At 50.3% G+C, this 23,587-nt stretch overlaps 1 protein-coding gene across 2 annotated transcripts; it reads right to left on the bottom strand.

Moving 5' to 3' along the window:
- Positions 1–94: 94 nt before the first annotated feature.
- Positions 95–22,867, bottom strand: PPP2R2D (protein phosphatase 2 regulatory subunit Bdelta). 2 transcript variants are annotated; one of them, XM_058810120.1, is made up of 10 exons: positions 22,753–22,867; positions 22,428–22,526; positions 12,067–12,164; positions 9,737–9,902; positions 8,589–8,701; positions 6,075–6,252; positions 4,719–4,883; positions 3,206–3,375; positions 3,037–3,128; positions 95–2,050 (listed from the first exon to the last, which is right to left on the bottom strand). In XM_058810120.1, exons 1-10 carry the CDS (start codon positions 22,757–22,759, stop codon positions 1,771–1,773), a joined length of 1,368 nt encoding a protein of 455 aa, XP_058666103.1. In that variant the 5' UTR covers positions 22,760–22,867; the 3' UTR covers positions 95–1,770. The 2 variants fall into 2 exon arrangements, with proteins under 2 accessions (XP_058666103.1, XP_058666104.1); XM_058810121.1 differs by having other exon boundaries at positions 22,428–22,523; positions 22,753–22,842.
- Between the last annotated feature and the right edge of the window lie 720 nt (positions 22,868–23,587).

Genomic DNA, 23,587 nt, shown 5'->3' with positions numbered 1-23,587 from the left:
CAACCATCCCAGCTGGAAACACCCCCTGGGCTGGCCCATCCAGCCAACTCCCTCCCACACAGAAGGAAACGTTGCAAAACACAGGGAGCGCGGCCAGGTAAACATTTAAAATTTATTAAACTTTTTGGTCAAAAGAACTGAACAATTATGTACAACCCCACGGATCGGCTCGAGCAGGCGTTGGGAACGCGGTTGGATCAACGCTTCAGCGACCCCCCAGTTCCACATCTCCAGAGTTCCAAAGTGTCACAACCAACCACAGGCCCGAGCCTTTCCCGGGAGAACCTCAGGCTTTGTCCTTCCCACCTTGCTGGGACCCAGCGGCTCGGGGGCGGTACCGGGAGGGGCGGGACGGCCACGGTTTGCTCTTGGGACTGGAACAAGCCCTCGTTCCAGGGAAAACGGAGTGTAACCACACTTGGGGCTGGCTGGGGAAAGCTTGGGGCTCTGGGAAGGAGTTCCCAGGCTGCAGGCACCTGGCAGAGCGCAGCCTCTGGCTGCTGGGGGCTGCTGGACGCGGCCCCGGGCTCATCCGGGGGAAGGGCATGTGATTTAGGCCTCTTTGGAAGAAAAAAAGAACAAAGAAAGAAACAGTACCTAAGGCTTAAAACAAGTGAGCAAAAGAGCTCCAGCAGCTGCTGTCCCGCCAGCCGGGGCTCACCCTGGGCAGCCCAGCCCAGCCCTGCTGCAGCACAGCCCGGAGTGGCTCTGGAACCGCAGTGGGAAATGCAAGATTCTACGCCAAATACTTAAAATAAACTGTTCCCTTTGTGACAAATACTAAAAAGGTTAAAAACCATTAACGCACGTCAGGTCTGTCTCTGGCTGAGGGTGAGATGCACCGGGAAGCTGCACGTTTATCCTCAGAGCAGAGAAGGTGTCGATGTTTTGGTTCCCTCCGTGCAAGGCCGACACTTGGTTAAGGCTGTGGATGTTTCTAGGACCCTTTCCATCTCCTAATTGGCACACACAGAGCCTTTGACAACAAATCCAGTGCAACTCCAACTCTATGACAATGCCATGGAAACTCTAAATTCAGAATCTGAAATACTACACAAAAAAGTTTGTATTAGTCTGCCAAAAACTCGGTGTTTAGGGGCAAACCCTGTCAGAGGTGCCACCAGAACTGTTCTGCACCAGCTCAGGACATGCAATACAAAAAGAAGACTGAATACATCCCTCCAGCTCTAAGAACACGTTTGATAGGCTGTTATTTATTAAGTGGTTTCCACCAGAAGGTGTGGTTATAGGTACAGTTGGTGAGTAAATAGCCATGGACACCTGCCTAGACCCCAGCTCAAGCCCTGCCACTGTGCTCTGAGGTCAGGCCCTGGCCGGGCCCGAGGAGGAATGGACAGGCATCAAGCACGAGAAATGTTCTGAAAGGCCCAAATATTACAGCAGAGAGCGAGAGAGAGAAATTACACTTTTATGACAACTTTTTCTTCTCAGGTGTTAAATTTTTTGGTCTATAAACTGGAAAGGAAGGCTCAGACATCAATAAATACATTTGTTTTGAGTGTTGGCCTCATTGAGCACCGTCCACCAGTTCTGCCTCGGAGGGTCCTCCCCGAAAGGCGCGTGGATGCTCCCACCCCACCGAAGGCAGAACCACGCCAGGAACTCAAAGCCAGGCCAGATGCTCTCCGATAGCTCAAGGGAAGTAAGTGCATCAATGTTCCTCACTGATAGGACAACAAGGCCTTCTGTTACAGATAAACAACTGAGCTGAACTATGTGAGACGAGACTCTGTCCGCGGGCAGCCATCCTTAGTTAACCTTTTCCTGGAATAAATACAAGTTATTGGTGGCAGCTACAGCGATGATGTTCTCCGCAGGGTGCCATGCCGTGTGCAGAATCTTCTTGTTGAAGTCCAGACTGTCAACGGTAATTTCGTCCTTCTTCCTCTTGCCCGTGGTGCACACTTTGCGCGGCTTTAGGATGGCACGAGGCTTGCTGCTCTCCCGGGACGCCTCCAGGGTGGTGTCCCGCTGCGTGCTCCGCTCAAACGTCCGGAAGAAGTTGTTGTAAGATCCAGTCATGATTGTACTGGTTCAAGGAAAAGGAAGGCACACCTTGTAAGAGATAAAATCCACCCCCTCCTCAGTCTCACACGTGACTGTCAGACCATGCTCATCACCAGGCCACGGCATTCCAGTGCTCTCCTCTCCACTGGACACCTGCTCCATTCCTTGGGGCTTGAGCACTGCTTCCAGTGCAACACTTCACTTTCAGCAGGTGCTGCCCTGCTGTGCCCTCCTGCCACTGGCACTCAGCTGCAGTGACACTTGGTTCAGCTGCAAGTGAGCAAAGCAGGCTTTCCTGGTGCTCCTCTATCCCTTTGTCCCTTGACAACAGAAGTCAGACTGGTTTGCCTAAAAGGGACCCCAAATCCCCCCCAGTGCCACCCCTGCCATGGCAGGGACACCTCCCACTGTCCCAGGTGCTCCAGTGTCCAGCCTGGCCCTGGGCACTGCCAGGGATCCAGGGGCAGCCCCAGCTGCTCTGGGCACCTGTGCCAGGGCTGCCCACCCTGCCAGGGAACAATTCCCAATTCCCAATATCCCACCCAGCCCTGCCAGGGAACAATTCCCAATTCCCAATCTCCCATCCAGCCCTGCCCTCTGGCACTGGGAGCCATTCCCTGTGTCCCAGCACTCCAGGACCTTGTAAACACTCTCCAGTTTCTTGGCTCCTTCAGGTACTGTGAGGCCACCCTGGAGCTTCCCTCTGCAGGTGAACAGCCTTTCAGGAAGAGCCTGAAGAGGCTCTCCCAGCCTTTCCTCCCAGCAGAGCTGCTCCATCCTCTGATCATCTGGTGCCTCCTCTGGATTCTCTCCAGCAGCTGCAGGTCCCTCCTGTGCTGGGCTCTGCAGGTGGGGCTCACCTGGGCACAGGGCAGGAGCAGCCCTGGCAATGCTGTTGGCGTGCCCTGCCCACGCAGGGATTTGTGCCCCACACTGGTGACTCGGAGCCGTGGGCAGCCCGGCCTGGCCAGGCTGAGCCCCTCCCACACCCTCAGCCCTCAGGCTCACCTGTCGGAGCCGTTCCAGCAGCACTCGAACTTGTCGAAGATGCAGTCGTTCTCGTAGAGGGAGCACAGCTTGCTGCGCAGGTACTCGTGCACCTGGGGAAGGGACACGCGTTGGACACGCGCACGGCCACGGGGACAGAGGGGACAGCTCGGCACGCGTCCTGCTCTACCTGGTAGGTCTCCACGGGCCTGTTCTCCATGTTGAGGTCCCACACCTTGACAGACAGGTAGTCTCTTGTCATCATGTATCGCCCGCTGTGGCTGAATTTCACATCAGATATCGAGGATATTATTTCTGAAAAAAATGATCTGCTGCTAGGATCTTCAGGTTCCTCAAAAACTGCAGAGAGAACACACAGTTCCACATGAAACCAACGCCGGCTCTTACATGGCCTCCGTGTTTTCAGTACTGGAGAATTTTAAATCAGTCACTAGTTTCTTTTTGAAGGAAGTCGCTGTCAGACACTTCTCAGAAATAATCTCTTTTTTAGCACTGTTGTGCTCTAGGTCACCAGAATGCCAGATGTCCATCTCCAACATTCAACCAGAGCACAGCACCAGCAAACCACAACTCACAGTCTTGGGGATCAACCAGAGCAGCAAACTGCAGTGGGTACTGTAACCATCACACCTGATCTACACATCAGCCACAACAGCAGCAGGTGGGAACAGCAGGGACCCCAACACCAGGAGACCACTGGACCCTGTCCTTCCTTTAGCTCTGAACCGCAGCTGTACTAAACAAACCCTGAAATGTGAGCAGCTACATTTGCAACACGGTTTGTGTGACTTTAGAGAGCAGATCAACATGTGTTGTTTAAATCCACAAGTCAACCTCTGAAATCAGAGATTCCTGATCCAGGCTACCCAGATCTCACTCATTTTTGAAAGACCCCTTGTAGCAGGATGTGATTCAGTCACAAGCAGTTAAAAATAAAGTGCATTTAAGTGATTTAATGCAACACTGAACCAGATCAGTGGGGTGGCCTTGCATTAGTCACTTCCCATTGCACAAGTATTTCCTTCTAGCCCAAGAAAGCCCTCTCTGCACTGCAGGAAGCTGGCCTGGGCAATGCTAGAGCTCAGCTCTGCCAGCAGGGAACAGGAATACGTGCCTGCGTGCAAGGCCTGGGCAGGATCCTCATGGCTTCCATAGCAAAGCTTTCTTTCCTCACCTGCTCGTGCTTTGGTGGCTCAGCAGCCAGGGGAGCAGCCACCCTGCATCCCTGGAAACTTCCAGGGCATATTCCTAGGGCATCATGTATTCCTAGGGATTCATCCTATCCTATCCTAGCAGCTGCACTGGTCACAGGGGACAGGGATTCTGGCAGCCCAGTCTGCAATGCACAGAGGTGCAAGAGCTGCCCTGAACTGGCACGGGGAGAACAGATGCCTTGAGAGGCAGCCAGCCTGAGTGTGGCCAGCAGACAAGCCTCACTGTGCCCAAAGCACTCATTCCCATCAGTTTACGAGGCACAAACAGGCAAAGAGCAGCCAGGTAGGTGGTGCCTCATGCTACACCTGTGCCCAGGGGTGGCTAGAACAGGACAACTGAGACATGCCCAGCACTGCTGCTCTGGAGCTCCCCAGGGAGATGGGGTCCCCCGGGGCTGGAGGGCAGGAAAGGGAGGAAAGGGAGGAAGGGCAGGAAAGGGAGGAAAGGCCGGGAAAGGGGGCACTCACACTTGGAGTGCTGGTCGCACAGCGCTGACGAGCGCATGTCGCACAGGCGGATGGTGCCCTTGCTGCTGCTGTACACGAACACGTTGCAGTGGTGCGGGTGGAACTCGGCCGCCGTGATCACCTCCGTCAGCTCCTCCATGTTGGCTGGCTTGATGTCCACGATGTCTGCCACAGCTGGTCAAGGCCTGCAACGCTTCCCAGCGGCAGCTCATCAGTGACAGAGCTTAACAATGCCACCTAGGAAACTGGGGCAAGAGCTTCCTTTCCACCCTGCGTAAGGTACAAGAGTGGGGAACAGCCTGCAGAACTCTGGATTTGACAGGTCACAGAATCCCAGAATGGTCTGGGGTGGAAGGGACCAGGCTGCTCCAGCCCCAGTGTCCAGCCTGGCCTTGGGCACTGCCAGGGATCCAGGGGCAGCCACAGCTGCTCTGGGCACCTGTGCCAGGGCTGCCCACCCTGCCAGGGAACAATTCCCAATATCCCATCCAGCCCTGCCAGGGAACAATTCCCAATTCCCAATATCCCATCTAACCCTGCCCTCTGGCTCTGGGAAGCCATTCCCCTTTGGCCTGTCATTACATACTCTTTTTAAAAAGTGCCTCTCCACTTTTTAAAAAGTGCTTTCTCCATCTCAAATCCACAGATGCTGGGCAGTTTCAGACTCCTGGAGTGAAAGAGTATCTCACATGAATCAAAGTCCAGCAAACCTCCCTAAGCCACCTTCTTAATGCTTCCTATTGCACACCAAATAAACCTCATCGCTTTACCTAAAGCTTTGGAAAACCTGATTTAAAACTTTGGAAATTGACCTGTTTAGGCATCAGTACTCCTGCAACTTTTATTTTACTGCAGATTTGTCAATGTAAAGCACTCTGTTAGTTTTAGTTGCAGAGGTTTGCAGAAAGATCTGAAAATTACTTCTGCAGTTAATGGTATCATTTGACATGAAAAAATATTGAGATTTGGTTTCAAGAGAAGTCACTTGGTTAAGAAACCACAAACTTTGAAGGAAGTATTCACAGTAACAGAGGATCTACTGTTCATATCCAAAAACTGTTATTTACCCTGATTGAACTTCACAAGTTAGGGATGCTCCCACAATTCCTCAATTTCTCCTTAGAAATCAAACCCTCTCTGATGTTTCTGCTGACAGTTTTCCACTGGAGGCATGCTTGCCCTCAGCAAAGACTGAGCATCCCAGAACCTGCTTTCACTGCATTACACCTCCAGACTTCAGAAATTCTCTTTGAAGCCCTGGCTTCAAACACCCACTCTAATTAGTACCAGTGAGGTGATTCTCTTAATCACAGGCAGCTGAGCTGCACCTGCCGTGCAGGGGGCACCAAAGGATACTAAAGCTCCTGTTGGTGACCTCCAGGTGCCAGAGGTTGATGCGGAGGTCGTCGGCAGACAGGTACGTGGCGTAGTCGCTGTTGACAGAGATGGAGTTGATGTGGTAGGTGTGGGCGTTGGCGAAGGTCCTGCGTGGGCTGGCCTCCACCATCAGGTCCATGGGCTTCAGCGTTGGCACCTGGGCGGGCACAGAGCACAGGGGCTGGGCACAGGGTCACTGCTGATCCCCATGGGGTCACTGCTGACCCCCACACATCACCCAGCACAGGGTCACTGCTGACCCCCCACGGGGTCACCTGGGCACACGGTCACTGCTGACCCCTCACATCACCCTGGCACAGGGTCACTGCTGATCCCCATGGGGTCACTGCTGACCCCCACACATCCCCCTGGCACAGAGTCACTGCTGACCTCCACAGGGTCACTGCTGATCCCCTCACATCACCCAGCACAGAGTCACTGCTGACCCCCAGACATCACCCAGCAGAGGGTCACTGCTGATCCCCATGGGGTCACTGCTGACCCCCAGACATCACCCAGCACAGGGTCAGTGCCTTAGAAAGGACCCTCCAGATTGAGTCCATTCCCCCAGCCCTGCTGAGGCCACCACCATCCCCTGTCCCAAGTGCCACAGACAGCTGGGAAACCCCTCCAGAGATGGGGATTTTACCCCTCTGCCCTGGCCCACAAATCCAGCCTGTCCAGTTTCCCCTGCAGCGCTTCCTGCCCCCCAGCAGATGCACATCCCACTCACGTTCCATCCTCTGTCAACTCAGCGGCCGCCCTCGATCTCCTCAGCCAGATCATCAATAAAGACCTTAAACAGAACTGGCGCCAACACCGAGCCCTGAACCCCATAGCTTGTTTGATGGCAATTAATTAATTGCACTGCACAGATTTCTGTATTGATTTGGTGACTAAACACTTCTGAAATTCACTGAGCACAAAAAATACAGAGAGAGCACATGGATGCTGACTTTGGACACTGCCAACAGGAAACCTCCCAGCCAAAGCCAGCCCTTGGTGCCTCACGCAACAGCACATGGGCTGTGTTTGTAAACAAACCCTTAGAAATGTCCCCAGACCTTGGATGGCTGCTCAGGAAACTGGCAAGAGCAGTCTCCAAGCAAACTCCCAATTTGCTCAAGAACAGTCAGCAGGAATTCAGGCACACCTGGATGTCCTGCTCCCACAGCCAGCTGAGCTCAGGGGTGCCTAAGGTAACCTGTCCTCCTGGAACAAGGACCGATCCAGCCCAGAGCTGCCTACCTGCCTTCCAGGCTTGTATCTCCCAGCCTGTTTACACCAACTGACGACTACAATTAATCCATTACTTTTTATCAGGCCACTGTCCTATCTCAGCAGAGTGCTCCCAGCCTGGCTGTGACAGCACAGGTGCACCAATGGGAAAGATCAGGAATGGGACTTGGAAATGCCATGGTCTCTGTGTGAAGAGCTGCTTCTCCTCCATGGCCACGTCCCCATGAACATGGGCACTGTGTTTCTGTAACAAAACCTGCCAAGAGAGCCCCAGAGCTCTGTACACTCCGGCTCTCCAAACCCTGAGCACTTTAACACATGAAGGTACCTCCAGGTGAGGTTTTTCCTCCAGCCAGCTCTTGTTCAGATGTGGCTCATCCATCAGCCCTTCTCCTAGGCTGCAAGGGCTGCAGGCCAGAGCAGCAGCAAGGGCAGGGGACTCACAGAGAGGTTCTGCTGCTGTTGCTGCTCCCCCCATGCAGGACAGTGCCTTAAGGAGCCCAAAATGCCTCTCCAGAGCCCCAGCTGGTGCCTGCTCCAGCAGGGCAAGGCAGCAGAACCCAAACCTCCACTGGGACCTCCTTCTACCACTGGATCCTAAGGGATGTAGCTGCTCTCATGGAACACTCAATCCAACCCTGGCTTGCACACACTGAGGCAATGGAAATCCTTTCCCAATGCATTTTGTACACCCAAAGCTTCTCTCAACATTCAGCTTTGGCAAAAGCAAGACAAACCCCAAGAAATGCCTCCAGCTGAAGTCTCTACCATGGAGGGGGGCTTTGAGAGCATCGAGAGCCTCAGTTCTGCCCCTGCTGATGGTGGAACAACATGAAACCCCAGGAAAACCTCCAACCCCACCTTTCATTTCTTGGGCTCCTGCTCCAAATGATCCCAACCCTATCACTACAGCATGTCCAAGACTATTCCAGTGCACATTACGTTACACAAATGCCTGGAACTTGCTCTAACAAACGGACCTTCATCCAGCCATAGAATAACCTATTCCAATTTTTGACTCATCCTCTTAGAAATACAGTATTATAATGATGAAAGTTTTTCTCAAGCTTCCCAGAGGAACTTTTTAAAATAGTTTTTATATATAAGAATAACATGAAGTGTCTCCATTTTTTTCTGAAGGTTTCAATGAGCCTGACACAAACAGCATTTGTGATTTGCACATTTCAGTTTGGTAGCACAAAGACAGAGAAGAGCATGCAGAGAGATACACGAAGTCAAAGAGCAGAGACGTACCCGTAGTTCTGTGACTCGGCAAGGCTCCCTAAGTCTTCCATCTTCATCTTTTAAATTATAACCTTCAGCTCGTTTATCCCTTTCACTTATTTTCCATAGTTTAATAGTTTTATCTAAAACCAGAAAATTCACATGCTTGAGAACAGATTGAATACCAAATCAAATCAGTAAACGTGCACTCAGCAGAGAGGACATGAGTGACCTGTCTGCATTTCCCCTGCCTGCAGCACAAGGACCCTGACCGAGTTCTTTACCCACAAGGTGAGGTGCAGTTTGAGTAAGATCCCAGTTTGTGCCTGAGCAGTAAGGTCCTGTGCCTCCCACTCACCCAAATGCCACTGCCTGGGGAGAGTTTCACACTCCAATTACCCAAATTCTCCACTAAGCCTGGATGATTTGCTGAATTACATTAGGAGACCACTGCTAGAGACCAAACCCAACAAACACATGAAGCCCTCATACTTACGGTCCTAAAGGAAACCAGGTTTGTCCCAGACACCTGCTCAGAGCCAGCCAAAGGCAGAGATCAGGCTTTGCCCCAGTGTTCCCAAAGGAATGCACCTGCCAGGTGTTCCCAGAGAAGTGCTCCAAGTGCAGGCACTGAGTGCACACTTGTCTCACCCAATGGTGAGAGCCTTGGCTAACTGGAGCCAAACCTCTCCTCCCAAACTCCAGCAGAGCATTTCAGTTTATACCGTTTAAAGAATGCTTTATTAAGACTTCTATCAGAGGAAATTATTTTAATTGCACAAACCAGCAGACAGAAGTCACTCCTGCTTTTAGAATTTCACCACGACCTCACAAAGTGATCTAAACTGTTAAAATAATGTATATCTCTGATAATAAGAGCAAGTTTTTTTCCACAGAATAGTTTAGGCTGGAAAATACCTTTAAGACACGAGTCTAACTGTTCCCACTAACCCATGTACCCAGTTGTACAATTTCATTTACACATGCTCCATGATGCCCCAAAACTAAACAGACCCAATATTCACAAAGCCAACATTACAATCAAGACATATTTTGCATGTAATTAGAGAAGACATTAAAACAACCCCAAAATATGTCAGAAAAAAAACCCCAAGTGTATGACAGGTGAGACAATATCCCAAAGACAAAGTTCTTTGTGCAAAATAAAGGGCCCTTACCATTTGTAGACAGCAGGAAGTGAGCAGCATTCTGTTGTGGTAACCACCTAATTTTATTAATTTTTTCCTCAATTTCTAGACTTTTCAAGTAGTCAAACTCAGGCTCATGACTCTGGAAGGTACTGTAAACATTGTATTCTCCCCGAGAGATAGGACGGCTTTTAGTCTGCAAGAAAAAGAGCATTTCCTGAGGCTGGTGCCACTGGGTCCCTCAGAAATGGCCCACACAAAACAACCACTAGAAACCGTCAATCGAATGTCAGCTTTTACAACAGCTCTTGAATTTTGAATCTTCAGTCTGTGGTATTGTACCCAGTTTAGCATCGATACAGTGCACACAGCCCCTCCTCTTTAGAAATGTAAGTTTATGTATAAATAAATATCTGTGCACCCTTCAGGCTTTGCTAGTCTCATGTGGTGGGTGTGGGAGCAAGGAACAGAGAGCAAAGTCCCAAGGTTCCCCAGATTTGCATTATCAGATTTGAGGCAATCTGTTATCAGGCTTTCTGAGTAAGTTGGTGTCAGTGGTTTGTGGTGCAGAACAGCCCCAGGGGTGCAGTTTGCCCTGCAGCGTCTCACGGCTGTGGAGTTTCCACACTCTCACTGAACTCACAGACTTTACATGATTTTACTCCCCATGCATCATTGACTTGTAAGAATTTTGGGCAGGTTCCTCTCACCTGACCCCCTCCAGAAGTTCCCTGCACTCAGGGTGAGCTGCCTTGGCACCGGTGCTTTCCCTCTCTACTCACACGTTTGGCTGGAGTAATTGCTGCTGGCAAGTGAAGTCAAGTCCTATGAGCCCAGGGCATGATCAGAGCATTCCAGGGTGCCTTCCCAAATCCCAAGTGTCTGGGGAGCTGTACAACCACCCTTAGCTGTCACTGACCTAGTGAATCGAATCTTAAATACAAACTGGGGAAAATATATGGTTATTATTTTAAGGTTCCAGCCTTATACACTTATTGTAGATTCTTTCCTGCAGTTTTGCACAGTACAAAAGAAATGTCCCTCATTCCCAACTCTTCCTCAGTTTCCATGTGTGTTTCCCCGTGTTCCCTGGGAGACAGCTGAACATTCCTGTGTGAACAGCCTGACCTGGGCTTTGTTTCCCCCTCTCTGAGGAAGTGCCACGACAGGCAGGTTTTGCCTTACGGAACAACTGAGAGCCAACCCATAATAGCCCCCCTCCAGATCAGGCAATGCCAAGATCCTGAGAAGTGCAGGGTGTGCCTGAGGCACCTCTGACCTTATCTCTGGCCCTAGTTAAGCCTCTGGCCACCCCAGTAAATGATGAATGAGCCTGGGGCCGTGTGGCTGCAGCCAGGTAACATTTCAGTGCTGCTGGCACCTCACTGCTCCAGAGCCTCCCAGAACAACCAGAGAGGCACCTGTGGGACAGCCTGGGACCAGCAGCACACCGAGCACAACACTGGCCAGGTGGTCATTAACAGAACATCATCTGAGCCCCACAGGGAGAAGAGGGGTTCTGCTGGAGAAATCCCACAGCACCCGAAGATCTCTAATATTCGTGTACGGACAAGCTGAATTAAAATTCCTTTATTAATTCTGGTATTTCTGACCCAGGAGGATGCTCAAACCCTCAAATTCCCTTCAACTCCTCAAAGGACAGAATATGCAGACACTTTGGTGAGAACTGCCATGTGGAATACTGACTTTTTAAAGAACACAATCCCAGATTCCTCCCAGAGATGACAATTACTTTTCAGTACTTGGAGTACATTTCCGTCCCCACTGCTGCTCGGGATATCCCAGCTCAGGATGAACACACAGGAACATTACAGCACTGTCACACAGCTGAACTCATGAAGAGGAGCTGTGGAAGTGCAGGAGGGACAGTGCTCCCCCTCTCTGATGGGAAATGCTCAAGTGTTTCTGGAGAAGTGGCTGTTTCCACTGCTTTTAAATCCTCAAACAAATTTTAACTACCTTATCCTGTAGTTCTTGCAGCTTATTTCCTGAACTTCTTTTACATTCTCTCCCAAAGCATTGTGATTTATCTTAGGTCAGCTTGACCCAGTGGAAAAATTCAGGAGAAAGTCCAAATTCTGCAAAGCGACACTGAGGACACCAGGTAAATATCAAGAGCTCACTTGGATTTTGGGGACTTTTTTTTTGGAAGGAGGGAGAGGAACCCTCACGAAACCAACTTACCAAGTACAGCACAGGGCAGATACTTACAAAAGTGTCTAACTTGGGGTTTTCTGAGAAAACTCTCCATTTAAATATCGGGGCATGAACAGATGAAGTGAGACTGTGCAACACAAGAACAGTGTAGTAACAACACTTTTGTTTTTTGAGTCACTGACCTCTTGTTCCCTTTGAAATATAACCACTCTGCCACCTTTGTCTCCTGTTGCAAGAAGATCACCAGTGTAATTAAATTCAACTGTTGAAATTATATCAGCTGTAAAGAGAACAGAAATAAACCAGCACTGTAATGTGGAAAGCAAATCAAGGAGTTCCAAGACTTGAGCACAAAAAAAAAGCATTACAACTTGTATTAATGCAAGGACAAAATTCTTCATTTACATCCCCAAATGCAGCCATGTTTCAAAGCCTGACACACTTTTACTGACAAGGTAAAACACTTACTCATTCCTCAGTGCAGGCCTTTAGTCACCTGAAGTACACTAGCTTAGGAACCCAAGGTGTGTGTGCTGCCCCTGGGCAGTGTCCATGGGGATATCCCTGCCCTGAGCTTTATCCATGGGGACATCCCTGCCCTGAGCTCCCCCAGGTGTGTGTGCCCCCCCTGAGCTTTATCCATGGGGACATCCCTGCCCTGAGCTCCCCCAGGTGTGTGTGCTGCCCTGGGCAGTGTCCATGGGGATATCCCTGCCCTGAGCTCCCCCAGGTGTGTGTGCTCCCCCTGAGCTTTATCCATGGGGACATCCCTGCCCTGAGCTCCCCCAGGTGTGTGTGCTCCCCCTGAGCTTTATCCATGGGGACATCCCTGCCCTGAGCTCCCCCAGGTGTGTGTGCTGCCCTGGGCAGTGTCCATGGGGACATCCCTGCCCTGAGCTTTATCCATGGGGACATCCCTGCCCTGAGCTTCATCCATGGGGACATCCCAGCCCCGAGCCCCCTCAGGGATCCCACCCCAGTGTGTGCATCCTGCCAGGTGTGTGCATGCTGCTCCCACCTGCAGCGTGCCCTGATCCACGTGAGGCTGAGGCACACCTGCCTTCCCAAGCCAAGCACTCAGGGAGTTGGTAACTTCAGGAGCCTGGAACAGGCAGCTTTGCTTGGCCAAAGGTGTAAAATAGAAACAAAATTGTTCAGCTGAGCTTCCTGAACCGGCTCCCGGCAGAAGCATCAGCCAGGACACGTGGAAGCAGGAGGGCAAAGGAAAAACCCCCTGGGGCTGGAGAGAGGCCAGTGTTATCCCCCAGAGCAGCCCCAGCCCCTCTGGGAGGTGGCAATAAAGAAATCATTGCCACTGAACAACCCCAGCCAAGGGGAGGTGAGATAAGGAGCTGGAAATGTCTGTCCTGGGGCTGGGGCAGATGGTAACAAACCCGACAAAGCACTCAGCAAACACTGCTCCTGCTCACATCAAATATTGCATTTATGATGCAGATAGCAAAATTCTGAGGTCTGAAGTGTATCATATCAATTAGTTCCAGAGTGTGCAATTGGAGACTCCCTGGAAACTCCTTTCCTGTATTGATCTTGATGTGCTATCTTTGAAATTCCTTTCAATAATGCCCCACTCTCACGAGGAAGGAGATTAGAAACACTAACAAGTTTTCTCAACATAAATTCATTTTTCATCTTTTATCAATGATGCCCTTAAAAGTTTTTTCCTAGTATGGAGAGATAATGATTTACCTTCTGGATTAAAAATATTTAGAACAATTAAATAAATGAGTAAATATAATCTTTCTACAGATTATATGCCAGATTTATGCCAGCCTTCAATATCACATTACTAATCAGCTTTTGGACACATCCAGTTTTATAGTCACCTTTCTTTAAAAGGAATTACTAGTCAATTATCAGTTATTATTAATTATACACAGGGATTTTAGAAGACACCCTGGAGAAGCAGGAAACCAAGGAAAAAGAAACAAACTGAGAAGGTAAACAATCAGTGAAGTGACTTCACTGAGAATTTTATGACATTTTCAGTACTCAGATAGGAAGAAGCCCTTGAGTTATGGCAGTTTATTAATAGAAAAACTAATATTCCACTACTACCCTCACCTGCAAGCCTTTCTAGCAAGGATCCCTTTTACCCTTGGAGATTCAGGATGAACAGCAGGAATAAATGCCTCCTTAGCACATACAATTCTTTCAAAGTCACAAAAGCTACTTTTCCATTTTATTTTAGAAAAAGAAGAAGTTATTATTAGCTTCTCCCATTTTCTACTGGAGTATTCACACAATTATTTGCTCAAAATGATCTGTGTACCATTTTTGTTTCCCAAAAATGCCCAAACCAGCTGCTGCCACAGCCATTATTCCCCAGCAGTGCTACCCAGACAAACAGAATCCTGGCCGGAAACGCACCAAAACACAGACACTACCCAAATTCCATGGCTTGAAACAAGAAATGCAGGGAGAGGAGGGGAAAGAAGATGCACTGAAATAGTCTGTCACCAACATGCTCTAGGGAACAGGGAACTGGGGAGGCACAGCAGAACAAAAATAGAGAAGCTTCCTTCAAATATTTTATAAGTTACAAAATTAGGAAAATGAGCAAATACCTGCTTTAATAGTCCTGTACTTGTTTTATCCATAAATGTATGAATTATAAAGTTTTCCCTATTGGCACGTTTAATTGAAGCAGATCAATCTCCCAAATCATTCCACCCACTATCCTCAGCACTCTAACATCTCAAAGCAGGTGAAATAAAAAAAAAATATTCCAAGACTCCAAGTAAAGCACAGAATGAATTCCAAACCATTCCTGTTCTGCTCAACACTTCACCCACCTACATTTGCTCCTCACTTCCAAGTCACCTTAAAACTTTTAGGAAAGAACAAAGCAAACCTCTGCAGGCTATTCATCATTGCATTAACTCTGGGATTTCTAGGATTTTTTATTAGATGTCATAACTTCTTCTCAGGTATACAAGGACCAGTCTTATCCCCCTGCCTTACCTTCAGCCTCTTCTCCATGCCAGCAGAGTAACTCCCAATGGAATGTGGGGAAGGGTGAGCAAAGCCAAAGCAGTGTGATATTTGTTCACGGACAGCACACCAAGGCTCCTCCCAGGTCCTGCTTTTCTAGAAACAGAGGTTTGTCCAGCTGTCCCTCCAGTTCTGTCCCTGTGGGGCTGGGACTTGCTCTGCACCCATGTAAATCCTCCTCCTGTACCCAGGGACGGAGGGCAGCAATCCCTGGGACTTCACAGTAACATACAAGGCTGGCCATGTTTCTTTCCAGACAAGAAAAATTCACATTTAGCCTCACTTCTGGAAATGAGTCCCAACTTGGTTACACCGCATCCAGAGGAGAACCTCTGAGCTGTTTTCACAGTGTGTATTAAAAGGATTGCTGGCAACTACACCGTGATTCTGTACCCCCAAACTTAAGAGCACTGATCACTTCCATGGGTAGGAAACACCATCCCAACACATCAGAGGCCACAAACCCAGCTCTGCAGTAATGTGGTGGAGCCCACTGCCTGCCTCAGGACAGCCCTGCAAGCCCTGACAGATGTGACAAAGCTCAGTTTGAGTGCTCTGAGCCTTTCACCATCTCTGCTGAGTGAAAGGCTCAGAGCACTCCCTATAAACAACTCCCTATAAACAACTCCTGCCAGAATTCTGGGGAGCTGACAGCCTCCAGAGCCAGCTCTGCTGGGAGAAGGGAGCTGGGGTGGCAGAGACCAGCTTTTGTTAGGATTTGGAGATGACAGCAAGCTTATACCTGCAAACTAACTTATTCCCCCCAGGATTCACCCCGGGTATTTCTGACACCGCTATCAATGCCCGGGCTCTCAGCTGAGGTAATGGAGAATGCAAAGAGATCCACAACATCTACATCAGGTGCCTAAAATTAGCTCCTGTGAACTTTTCCTCTCTAAGCTGCCTGTGCATGGCTGCTCTGGTTAAAACCCAAACCTGAAAACATGGAAATTACCTGATGGCTCACACAGGAGAGAAGGAATTTGCAGCTGCAGCTTGCACTCAGGACCAACACTAATGAGACATGGTCAGCACCAGTGCCTCTCATCCTCCCGAGCTGCTCAGAGCCTTTTGTCACAAACCCACTCCTCAGACATGGAGTGAAAAGGAACCAAACACTCACAGCTCTCTAACAGCACCTGAAAAGGAGGCTGCTCCAGCTTCCAGGGCATTCTAACCTAGAATTTTCCAAATATGTAATGGACAACATACCACTTCAGCACAAAGCCTGAACAATGCCTGCCTGCACACCTGGCTCCTGTCCTGCTCCCCAGAGAGGAGTCAGAATGCACAGCCCCATTTCTCATGGCCCATCCTGGGACCAAGGCAGGAACTTCTGTAAGGCCCAGGGAAACCTCTGCAGAGGCTCCTGCTTTGAGAGGAAATGGCTGGCCCGGACTGTCAGGGGACAGAGGGAATATTTCTGTGGCTGCGATCAGGCTCAGAGGTGACACACCTTTCCCTCCAACACTGCTATCCTACAAAGCTGGAGTTATCTGTGGCTGGACAAAGCTGTGGGAGGCACTGTGTGGTCTCCCACAGCAAATGGGAAGCAAGCAGAGTGCAGAAGGGATCAGCACAGGTTACGTGCTCCTACACCAACTCAGAGAGCAGGCACTGGGATCCCCCTGGAACACTGTGCTGAACTGTGTGACATGACATCAGAAGGAACACAACTCTCTTTGCAGCAGACAGGGACAACAGACCATTCTGAGGGACCACAGGTGACAAACACGGGCAGTGAGAACAGCAAGGAGCCACCGCTTCAGAGCAACTCAGGAAAGACTCTTCAAATAAAAAATATAATAGGAGCAAATAAGATCAGTCAAAAAAAAAAAGAGCCCCTTTAGAGGGAAGAGATTATCAAAGAAAATGAAGCAATTTAGAGACCAGCACCTGCTAAAGAGCAAATCATAGAAAAAACGTTTAAAAACCAAAATCCTATTGGAGCTTAACAAGTTGCAGACACACAGGGCCTCAGAACTGCTTGTCACTGATGTGCAGTAACTGCACTTCCCAAACACTCCCGGGGATGTGCAGCTGCACTGAGGGCTCTGGGGTGGGCAGAGGGAAGCAGGGTGTGAGGTCAGACAGCTCTGCAGCTGGGATGGCTGCTGGCAGCACCCTGCTCCCCCCTCCTGGTGCTGGGCAGGCGGGCAGTGCTGCCATTGCAGCCACCTCTGCCCCTGAGCCTCTCCCTCCTCCCTGCCCGTGTCACTGACTCGCTGCCAGGTGAAGGAGGGCTGTGCCCTGCAGCCAGGACAGCCAGTGGAACAGAGGGGCCACCCTGTGTGGGGAGGGACCGGCTGCTCCTGCTGTCAGTGCTCCTCAAGTGCTGTTTCCTAACAGCTGATGGAAATCACAATTGTACTGAAACACGAGCCAAGCTCTACAGCTGCCAATAACCACCTGACAATATACACACACACCCAAGTTATCAGAATATGCCTCCTTATATACTCAATTTGTACACTTCCACTTGCAGGATTTCTTTGAAGAGTTACCACAGGAGTGAGGTGTACCAGAAATCAGGAGAATAAGCCAAAGGGGTATAGTTTTGCTCAGACCAAACTTCCCTCAGCATACACCGCTAAACACTCTGCCAACCTGAAGTATTTGTAAGGACTAACTATTTTTTTATACCCTAATACTCACCTCACTTGTGAAATTGGCTTGAATTGCCTTGAGGCACCTGGTAGTGCTTAACTTAAACCAAAATAACTCTGCTTTTGGGACTAACTGAAATCCTTGAACAGATTGAAGGTAAAGCAAGAGCAGGGCACCGGGCAGCTGGGAAGCAGAAGCTCTGTGAGGTCAGTGCTGCTGCTGACAGGCCATGGCAGACTTCAAACATCTTGTTTGGAGCTGTGTGGGAAAGCCTGCCAGCTCCTGGGTGTCCTGGATGCCTGGAGCTGAGCCACCTGGCTCCTGGAGGAGCATGCAGGCTGCTCCGCTGGGAGCAGAGCGTGGATGGACAGACAGACAGGCAGCCAGCAGCAGCACCCTGCTCAGGGGCTGCCAGCACCCTCAGGGATGTGCTCAGCACAGCGTGGACAGACAGACAGACAGACAGCAGCACCCTGCTCAGGGGCTGCCAGCACCCTCAGGGATATGCTGAGCACAGCGTGGACAGACAGACAGACAGCACCCTGCTCAGGGGCTGCCAGCGCCCCCAGGGATGGCACAGCACCCCAGAGCTCGTGGCAGATGTGAGTGCCATCCCCTCCTGCAGCTCAATGTGAGTTTCCTATCAATGGAACCAGACCACGACCTGACAATGGGAGTCCAGTCTCTGCATGGCACCCCAAGAAAGCTGCCTGCTGAGTTTGGGGTGCACGGAGCTGTGTCAGTGCAGGGACAGCCAGACCAGCATGGCACGAAAAGGAGCAGCAAAGCCAGAGCTCAGTTCCACAGATGTGCCCCTTTCCTGCCTGCAGAGCTTGCCCTGCCTTCCCCACAAGCCATGAGAAATTCTGGAGGCTGTTTCTCAGATTCGTGACATAATCCAGTACTCTTTGTGCAAATCTACTGCCTCGGTATTATTTTTTAACCTTTGGAAGACTAATTCCAGTAAGCCCTCTCCTGCTAGAAGTGTATTTAATTAATTCATGCTATTGTTAGTTTTTTCTAAGTAGCTCATAGTGATGGTTTTGGGTGTACTTCTATCAGGAGTTCATAAAAGTCTTAACATGATAAGAAAATTTCAGTTGAAGCTTTCACACCTTCCATCCTTTAAAAAAATAGTGGGATTTGTAATTTTTCATTAGGTTTTCCCCTCTGCATGCAGCCTGCCCGTCTGCAGGCACCAATCCAGTGGCTTGCACTAATTCCTGTATCCCCACTACCCAAATTGCTTTGTTGTGCATTCCCACTTACAACTCTGCAATTGATACTCACTGCTTATTCCAACTCTTCACCATTCACAAGCCACATCTTACCAAACTTCGCATTTCATCAAAATATAACGAAGGCCTCAGGGAGGGCAAAGAGGCACCTGAGGTCCTGCTCGTGCCAAAGCACTGGCTTTTGAAGAAAATCCCAGCCCAAAGCCAGCTTACAGCCCACCTTCTGCCCCTCTGCAGCAAGTGTCACCTCCAGGCATGACCAGTGACAGGGTGACAGCACACAGCACGTGGCTCTGGAGTCACTAGCTCCCTGCCTTCCAGCTCTTACAGAAAAAAGACAACATTAAAGCTTGCAACCAATTCTGCACCTCCCTCCATGCAACTGAACCAGACATCACAGAGCTGCACCTCTACTGCAAGGGGTTTTTTTTAAAGCACAAAACCGTGCCTGAATTTCCTTTAAGAACAGAATAGCCAAAGTGAATTCCTGAACCTCACATGAGAACGTTTTAAACCACTGATTTGTAACAACAATTTCTAAAGAACATTTCTAAATCACTTGTAGCTGCACTCAGGATTACAGACTAATATATTTTTATCAGATGGTGGTTGTCCTTGCTCCTTGTGTTCTGCTTCCTGGCAAACTGCTGAGGTGTCTGACCCAGCCCCTAACAGGCAGCAAAAGCAGGAGAGTTGGCTGAAGTGATGATAACAAGGGATGCCTCAGTTTGGCAGGACAGTCAATCAATACCAGTCACTATCTGGAGAATTTAGAAAAAAAAAGAAATTTATTTCTTGGGTCATTAACTGGAGATACAGCACTGCATCCACAAGGGGTGATGGATTAGATGTAGTAACATCTGGCCGACAGGAATTTGGGCATATCTGTACATTTAATAAACAGATTTACATTTTACTTGCCCCAAAAAAAGAACCTCCCAAAATGGACAAATTTGAACATGGAAAACAAATTCAACACAAAAATCATGGAAGTGATAAAGTCTCTGGCAGCATTTGTATTATCTATTTAGAAAGGTCTTTCTACAAAAAAAAAGCAGCCCAAGAATTACAAGTTCCATGGGCAATCAGTGCAAGTTCTGGAGTCACGTGGTTAACTCTAACAGCAAAATTACCACACAATCTTTAATTAGCTTTGTTTTCAAATTGTGATTGTTGCCATCCCTAACATTAAATCTTTCACTCAATCTGTTTAATCCTCCAGTCCTCTTTCCCGAGTCCAACTAAACTTTTCTGTTCTAGAAAAGTCATATCCAAGCCTTTACAAAATCCATATTCAATGTGTGATGGATTACCCTGGTCTCTCAGAAACGGTCAGACTGAACAGTGCCCTTCTCTTTCCTGACACAGAGCCCGAACAGAGGTCAGGGATTAGTCACCGAGGAAAGGCAAGGCACGGACAGGACAAAGAGGAGACAGTGATTTTCTGTATTAATGCCCCAGTCAGGAAAATCCAGCTGCCAGGCTGATACAGCCACTTGTCCCCGGGTTTGTGATGAAGCCAGACACCTGAGAAACAACTATGGAGTATAAAATGCATGTCAGAATTGCACTGCAAAAGAAAGGATGTTCTGGTAAAGTTGCCTGGCTGACTCCTGAATAAACCTCTAAGAAAATCCAGCAAAATACTTTGCATGGAATAGGCTGGACAGCAACTCATGGTGTCCTCCTCTAGAGAGCTGATTTTTCACAAAATAGACCAAAAATTGACAGCAGTAGCAAGTTTGCAACATCACAAAAACTTATGTGCCATTTGAAGGCTATTTCAAGGCCACAGCTGTCCATCAAGCAGGTTTAGATGGGCAGTTTGGAAAGAGAGGATGTAAAAGATGGTAATGAGTAAATATGTCCCTAACTGAAGCCCAGAATCTAGCTATGTATTTGTACTCTTACTAGGAAATTAAATTTGGGCTGTAATTAGCAAATAAATAGTGCATTTTTTATATTTAATTCCAATTTCAAGGCAAAATGTAACTGGAGGAGAAAGGCCACAAATCAAAACAAAAAATCAAGAAGTCACAAAGCCTGTAAATAGTTCTGGTATTCCCACAGGAAAATGAAACTTTAGTGGTAGCTTTGCAAAAGCAGGTGCTGAATGATTCCTGGAGCTTTCCTGCTCTATGCAAATCCAGGCTGCTCAGGAGTTACCTGGGAAGCAGGATGCCCCCAGGAGCCAGATGTCCCCAGGAATATATCCTTTTCTCATGGAGAACTGACTTTTAGTCACACAGTGACAGGTCCGAGAGAAAAGAACCATTTAAAAAACATACAAGCTACTTAAATACATTTCTACAAGATTTCTGGGAACTTCAGAGCAAGCTACAAACACACAGAGGGAAGAAAAACGAAGAAAACAACTGAGTGAGCCCAGTTTCTTGAGCAGTTTCCAGTCCATCCCTCCAATGGCCATTATTTTAAATGGAATTCCAAACAAGTGGCATGAAAATGAAAACACTGTCAGCACAATTTCCCCGTAGCAGGCAGCAAGGAAAAATATTTACTGCATCCAGTAACAAAAATAAAATCCAAAACCCAAGCTGAGCACACACGGCCCCGCAAGTTAATTCACACTTTAGAAAAGAGCGCTGCCAGCCTGGGCAGTTGGAACACAGAAAATTTAGGGGCCAAAAAAGAACTTTCTCATCAGAGTCAAGCAAAACTCCACCCAGGTTCTGCACTCCACAGAAAACACTTTTCCCAGTTAAAACATTTCTTGTTTTCTACTCTGTCCAAAACATGAAGCGCCTGGAAAGTTTCAGAGAAATGTGAAGGTGTGCCCTTTTTCCCTGCTTAATATCCCTATTTATAGCTCCCAAACGTTAACAAGTGGGAATCAAATCTCTCCACAGCTGCAGGAACCCTTTAAACTGCACTTTTCAATGCAGCACAAATGACAGAGCTGCACTCTCTGTGCGTCAGAGCGAAACTTGACAAGCCTGACAGACTCCACTGGTGTTTCTTTTTTTCCTCTCCCTGTATCGTATCACTGTTGTTACCTTTTATCCTAAGCCCAGAACTGTAGACAGTTATCCTAAGCCCAGAACTGTGCCCAGTTTGGGCTCCTCAGGACAGGAAAGTCAAGGAGCTCCTGGAGAGGGTCCAGCAGAGGCCACAGAGGTCATTTTGGGATGGAGCATCCCTGAGGTGAGGAGAGACTGTGGGAGCTGGGCCTGGCCAGGCTGGAGAAGGGAAGGCTGAGAGGGGACCCCACCAACCCCTCCAGATCTGCCCAGGGGCTGCTAGAAGCCGGTGCCAGGACAAGGAGCACTGGCCAGGAGCTGAACCACAGCGAGTTCCACCCAACATGGGGAAGAACTTCTTCCCCTGGAAGGGCAGAGCCCTGGAGCAGCTGCCCAGGGAGGGGCCGGGGTCTCCCTCTGCAGAGCCATTGCAAACCCTGCTGGCCACGTTGCTGTGTCCCTGCTGCAGGTGGCCCTGCCTGGGCAGGGGCTGGGCTGGGTGATCTCCAGAGATGCTTTCCAAACTCAACTACCCAGGGATTCAGGGATTCACACTAAAGACCCGGAGGAAGGCGCCGTGACTGCTCTGCGATGCTCTACGGGTGGGAGCTCGCTTAGTCATGGCCCACACCCCCCGGCACGGCCGGGGATGCTGCGGCGCTGCCCCGCAGCCGCCGGGAGGGCTCAGCGTGCAGGGGCTCCCCTCACCTTCCGCCACGTCCTCGTCGATCGCCCCCTTCACCTGCAAGAAGCACCACTGCACCTCGTTGTTGCTGCCGCCGCCGTCGCCTCCAGCTCTCGCCACTACTGCGGAGGGAGAAAGGGTGGTGAGAGAGGGAGGGAGAGAAGGGACCCCGCGCCGAGCCCGGCCCGGAGCCCTCGGGGCCGCCGCGCTCCCGCATCACCCGCCGCTGCCGCCCGGCGCGGCCCGGCCTGCGGCCGGCTCCCGCGGCCACACGGAGCCGAGCCGCGGCCCATCCCGGCGCGAACGCGGAGCCGAGCGCGGAGCCGAGCGCGGGGCGCGGACACAGACCTGCCATGGCGGGGGGAGCCGCGGGAGCGGGGCCGGGAGCGGGGCCGGGAGCGGGACGGAGCCGCCCGGAGCCGCGGGAGGGTTCGCGGTTTCAAAATGGCGCCCATTGCCGGGCGGCCCGGCCGTGACGTCACCGCCGGCTCCCCTCAGGGAGGGCGGGCCGGGCAGCGAGCGGGGCGGTGATCGCGGCACGGCCGCTACCGGTACCGGCACCGGCACCGCTACCGGTACCGGCCGCGGCACGGCCCGGCGGGGCGAGCAGGGCGGCGGAGCGGGAGCATGAGCAGCAAGAGGAAGAAGATGAAGCGGTCTTGGTGCTGTGGAGGCGCTCCCCAGGCGGCAGCGGGGGCTCCACGCGCGCTGCTCCAAACGCGGCTTTACGTGAAGGGACGGGGCGGGACCGCCACAGCGAGGAGATAACGCCGTGCCTCCTGATTTATTCCTGCTCGGTCCCTGAAGGGTTAATTGTGATGAGGGGGAAAAAAACCCAACACAAGCAATAAAAAACCCCAAACGTGCCTCTGACTCGTTTCCGCCTTCAGCGAGCGCCAGAGGCGGGGTGAGGGGACGGAGGGTGGCGGGAGCTCAGGGAGTCAGCGCTGCTCCGGGATTTTGCACAGATTTATCACAGAATCCCAGAGTCACTGCGGCTGGAAAAGCCTCCAGGATCACCGAGTCCCAGCTGTGCCCGGTGCCCACCTTGTCCCCAGCCCAGAGCTCTGGGTGCCACCTCCAGGGATGGGCACTGAACCCTCCCTGGGCAGTGCCAAGGCCTGAGCACCTTCTCAGTGACAGCGTTTCCTAAGCCCGGCTCAGCTCTGGTGTCTCAGTGACA

Source organism: Ammospiza caudacuta, chromosome 9 (assembly GCF_027887145.1).
Source record: "Ammospiza caudacuta isolate bAmmCau1 chromosome 9, bAmmCau1.pri, whole genome shotgun sequence".
NCBI lineage: Eukaryota > Metazoa > Chordata > Aves > Passeriformes > Passerellidae > Ammospiza > Ammospiza caudacuta.
The sequence above is the reverse complement of the archived record's forward strand: the minus strand, read 5'-3'. Positions and strand labels throughout refer to the sequence as shown.

What these genes read in the sequence shown, in the direction of transcription:
- PPP2R2D (XM_058810120.1), bottom strand. An exon ending in CGACGAGGACGTGGCGGAAG is followed by an intron (nt 12,165 to 22,427) that starts GTGAGGGGAGCC and finishes TTCTCTTTACAG; the next exon opens with CTGATATAATTTCAACAGTT. An exon ending in TATTTCAAAGGGAACAAGAG is followed by an intron (nt 9,903 to 12,066) that starts GTCAGTGACTCA and finishes TTTTTCTTGCAG; the next exon opens with ACTAAAAGCCGTCCTATCTC.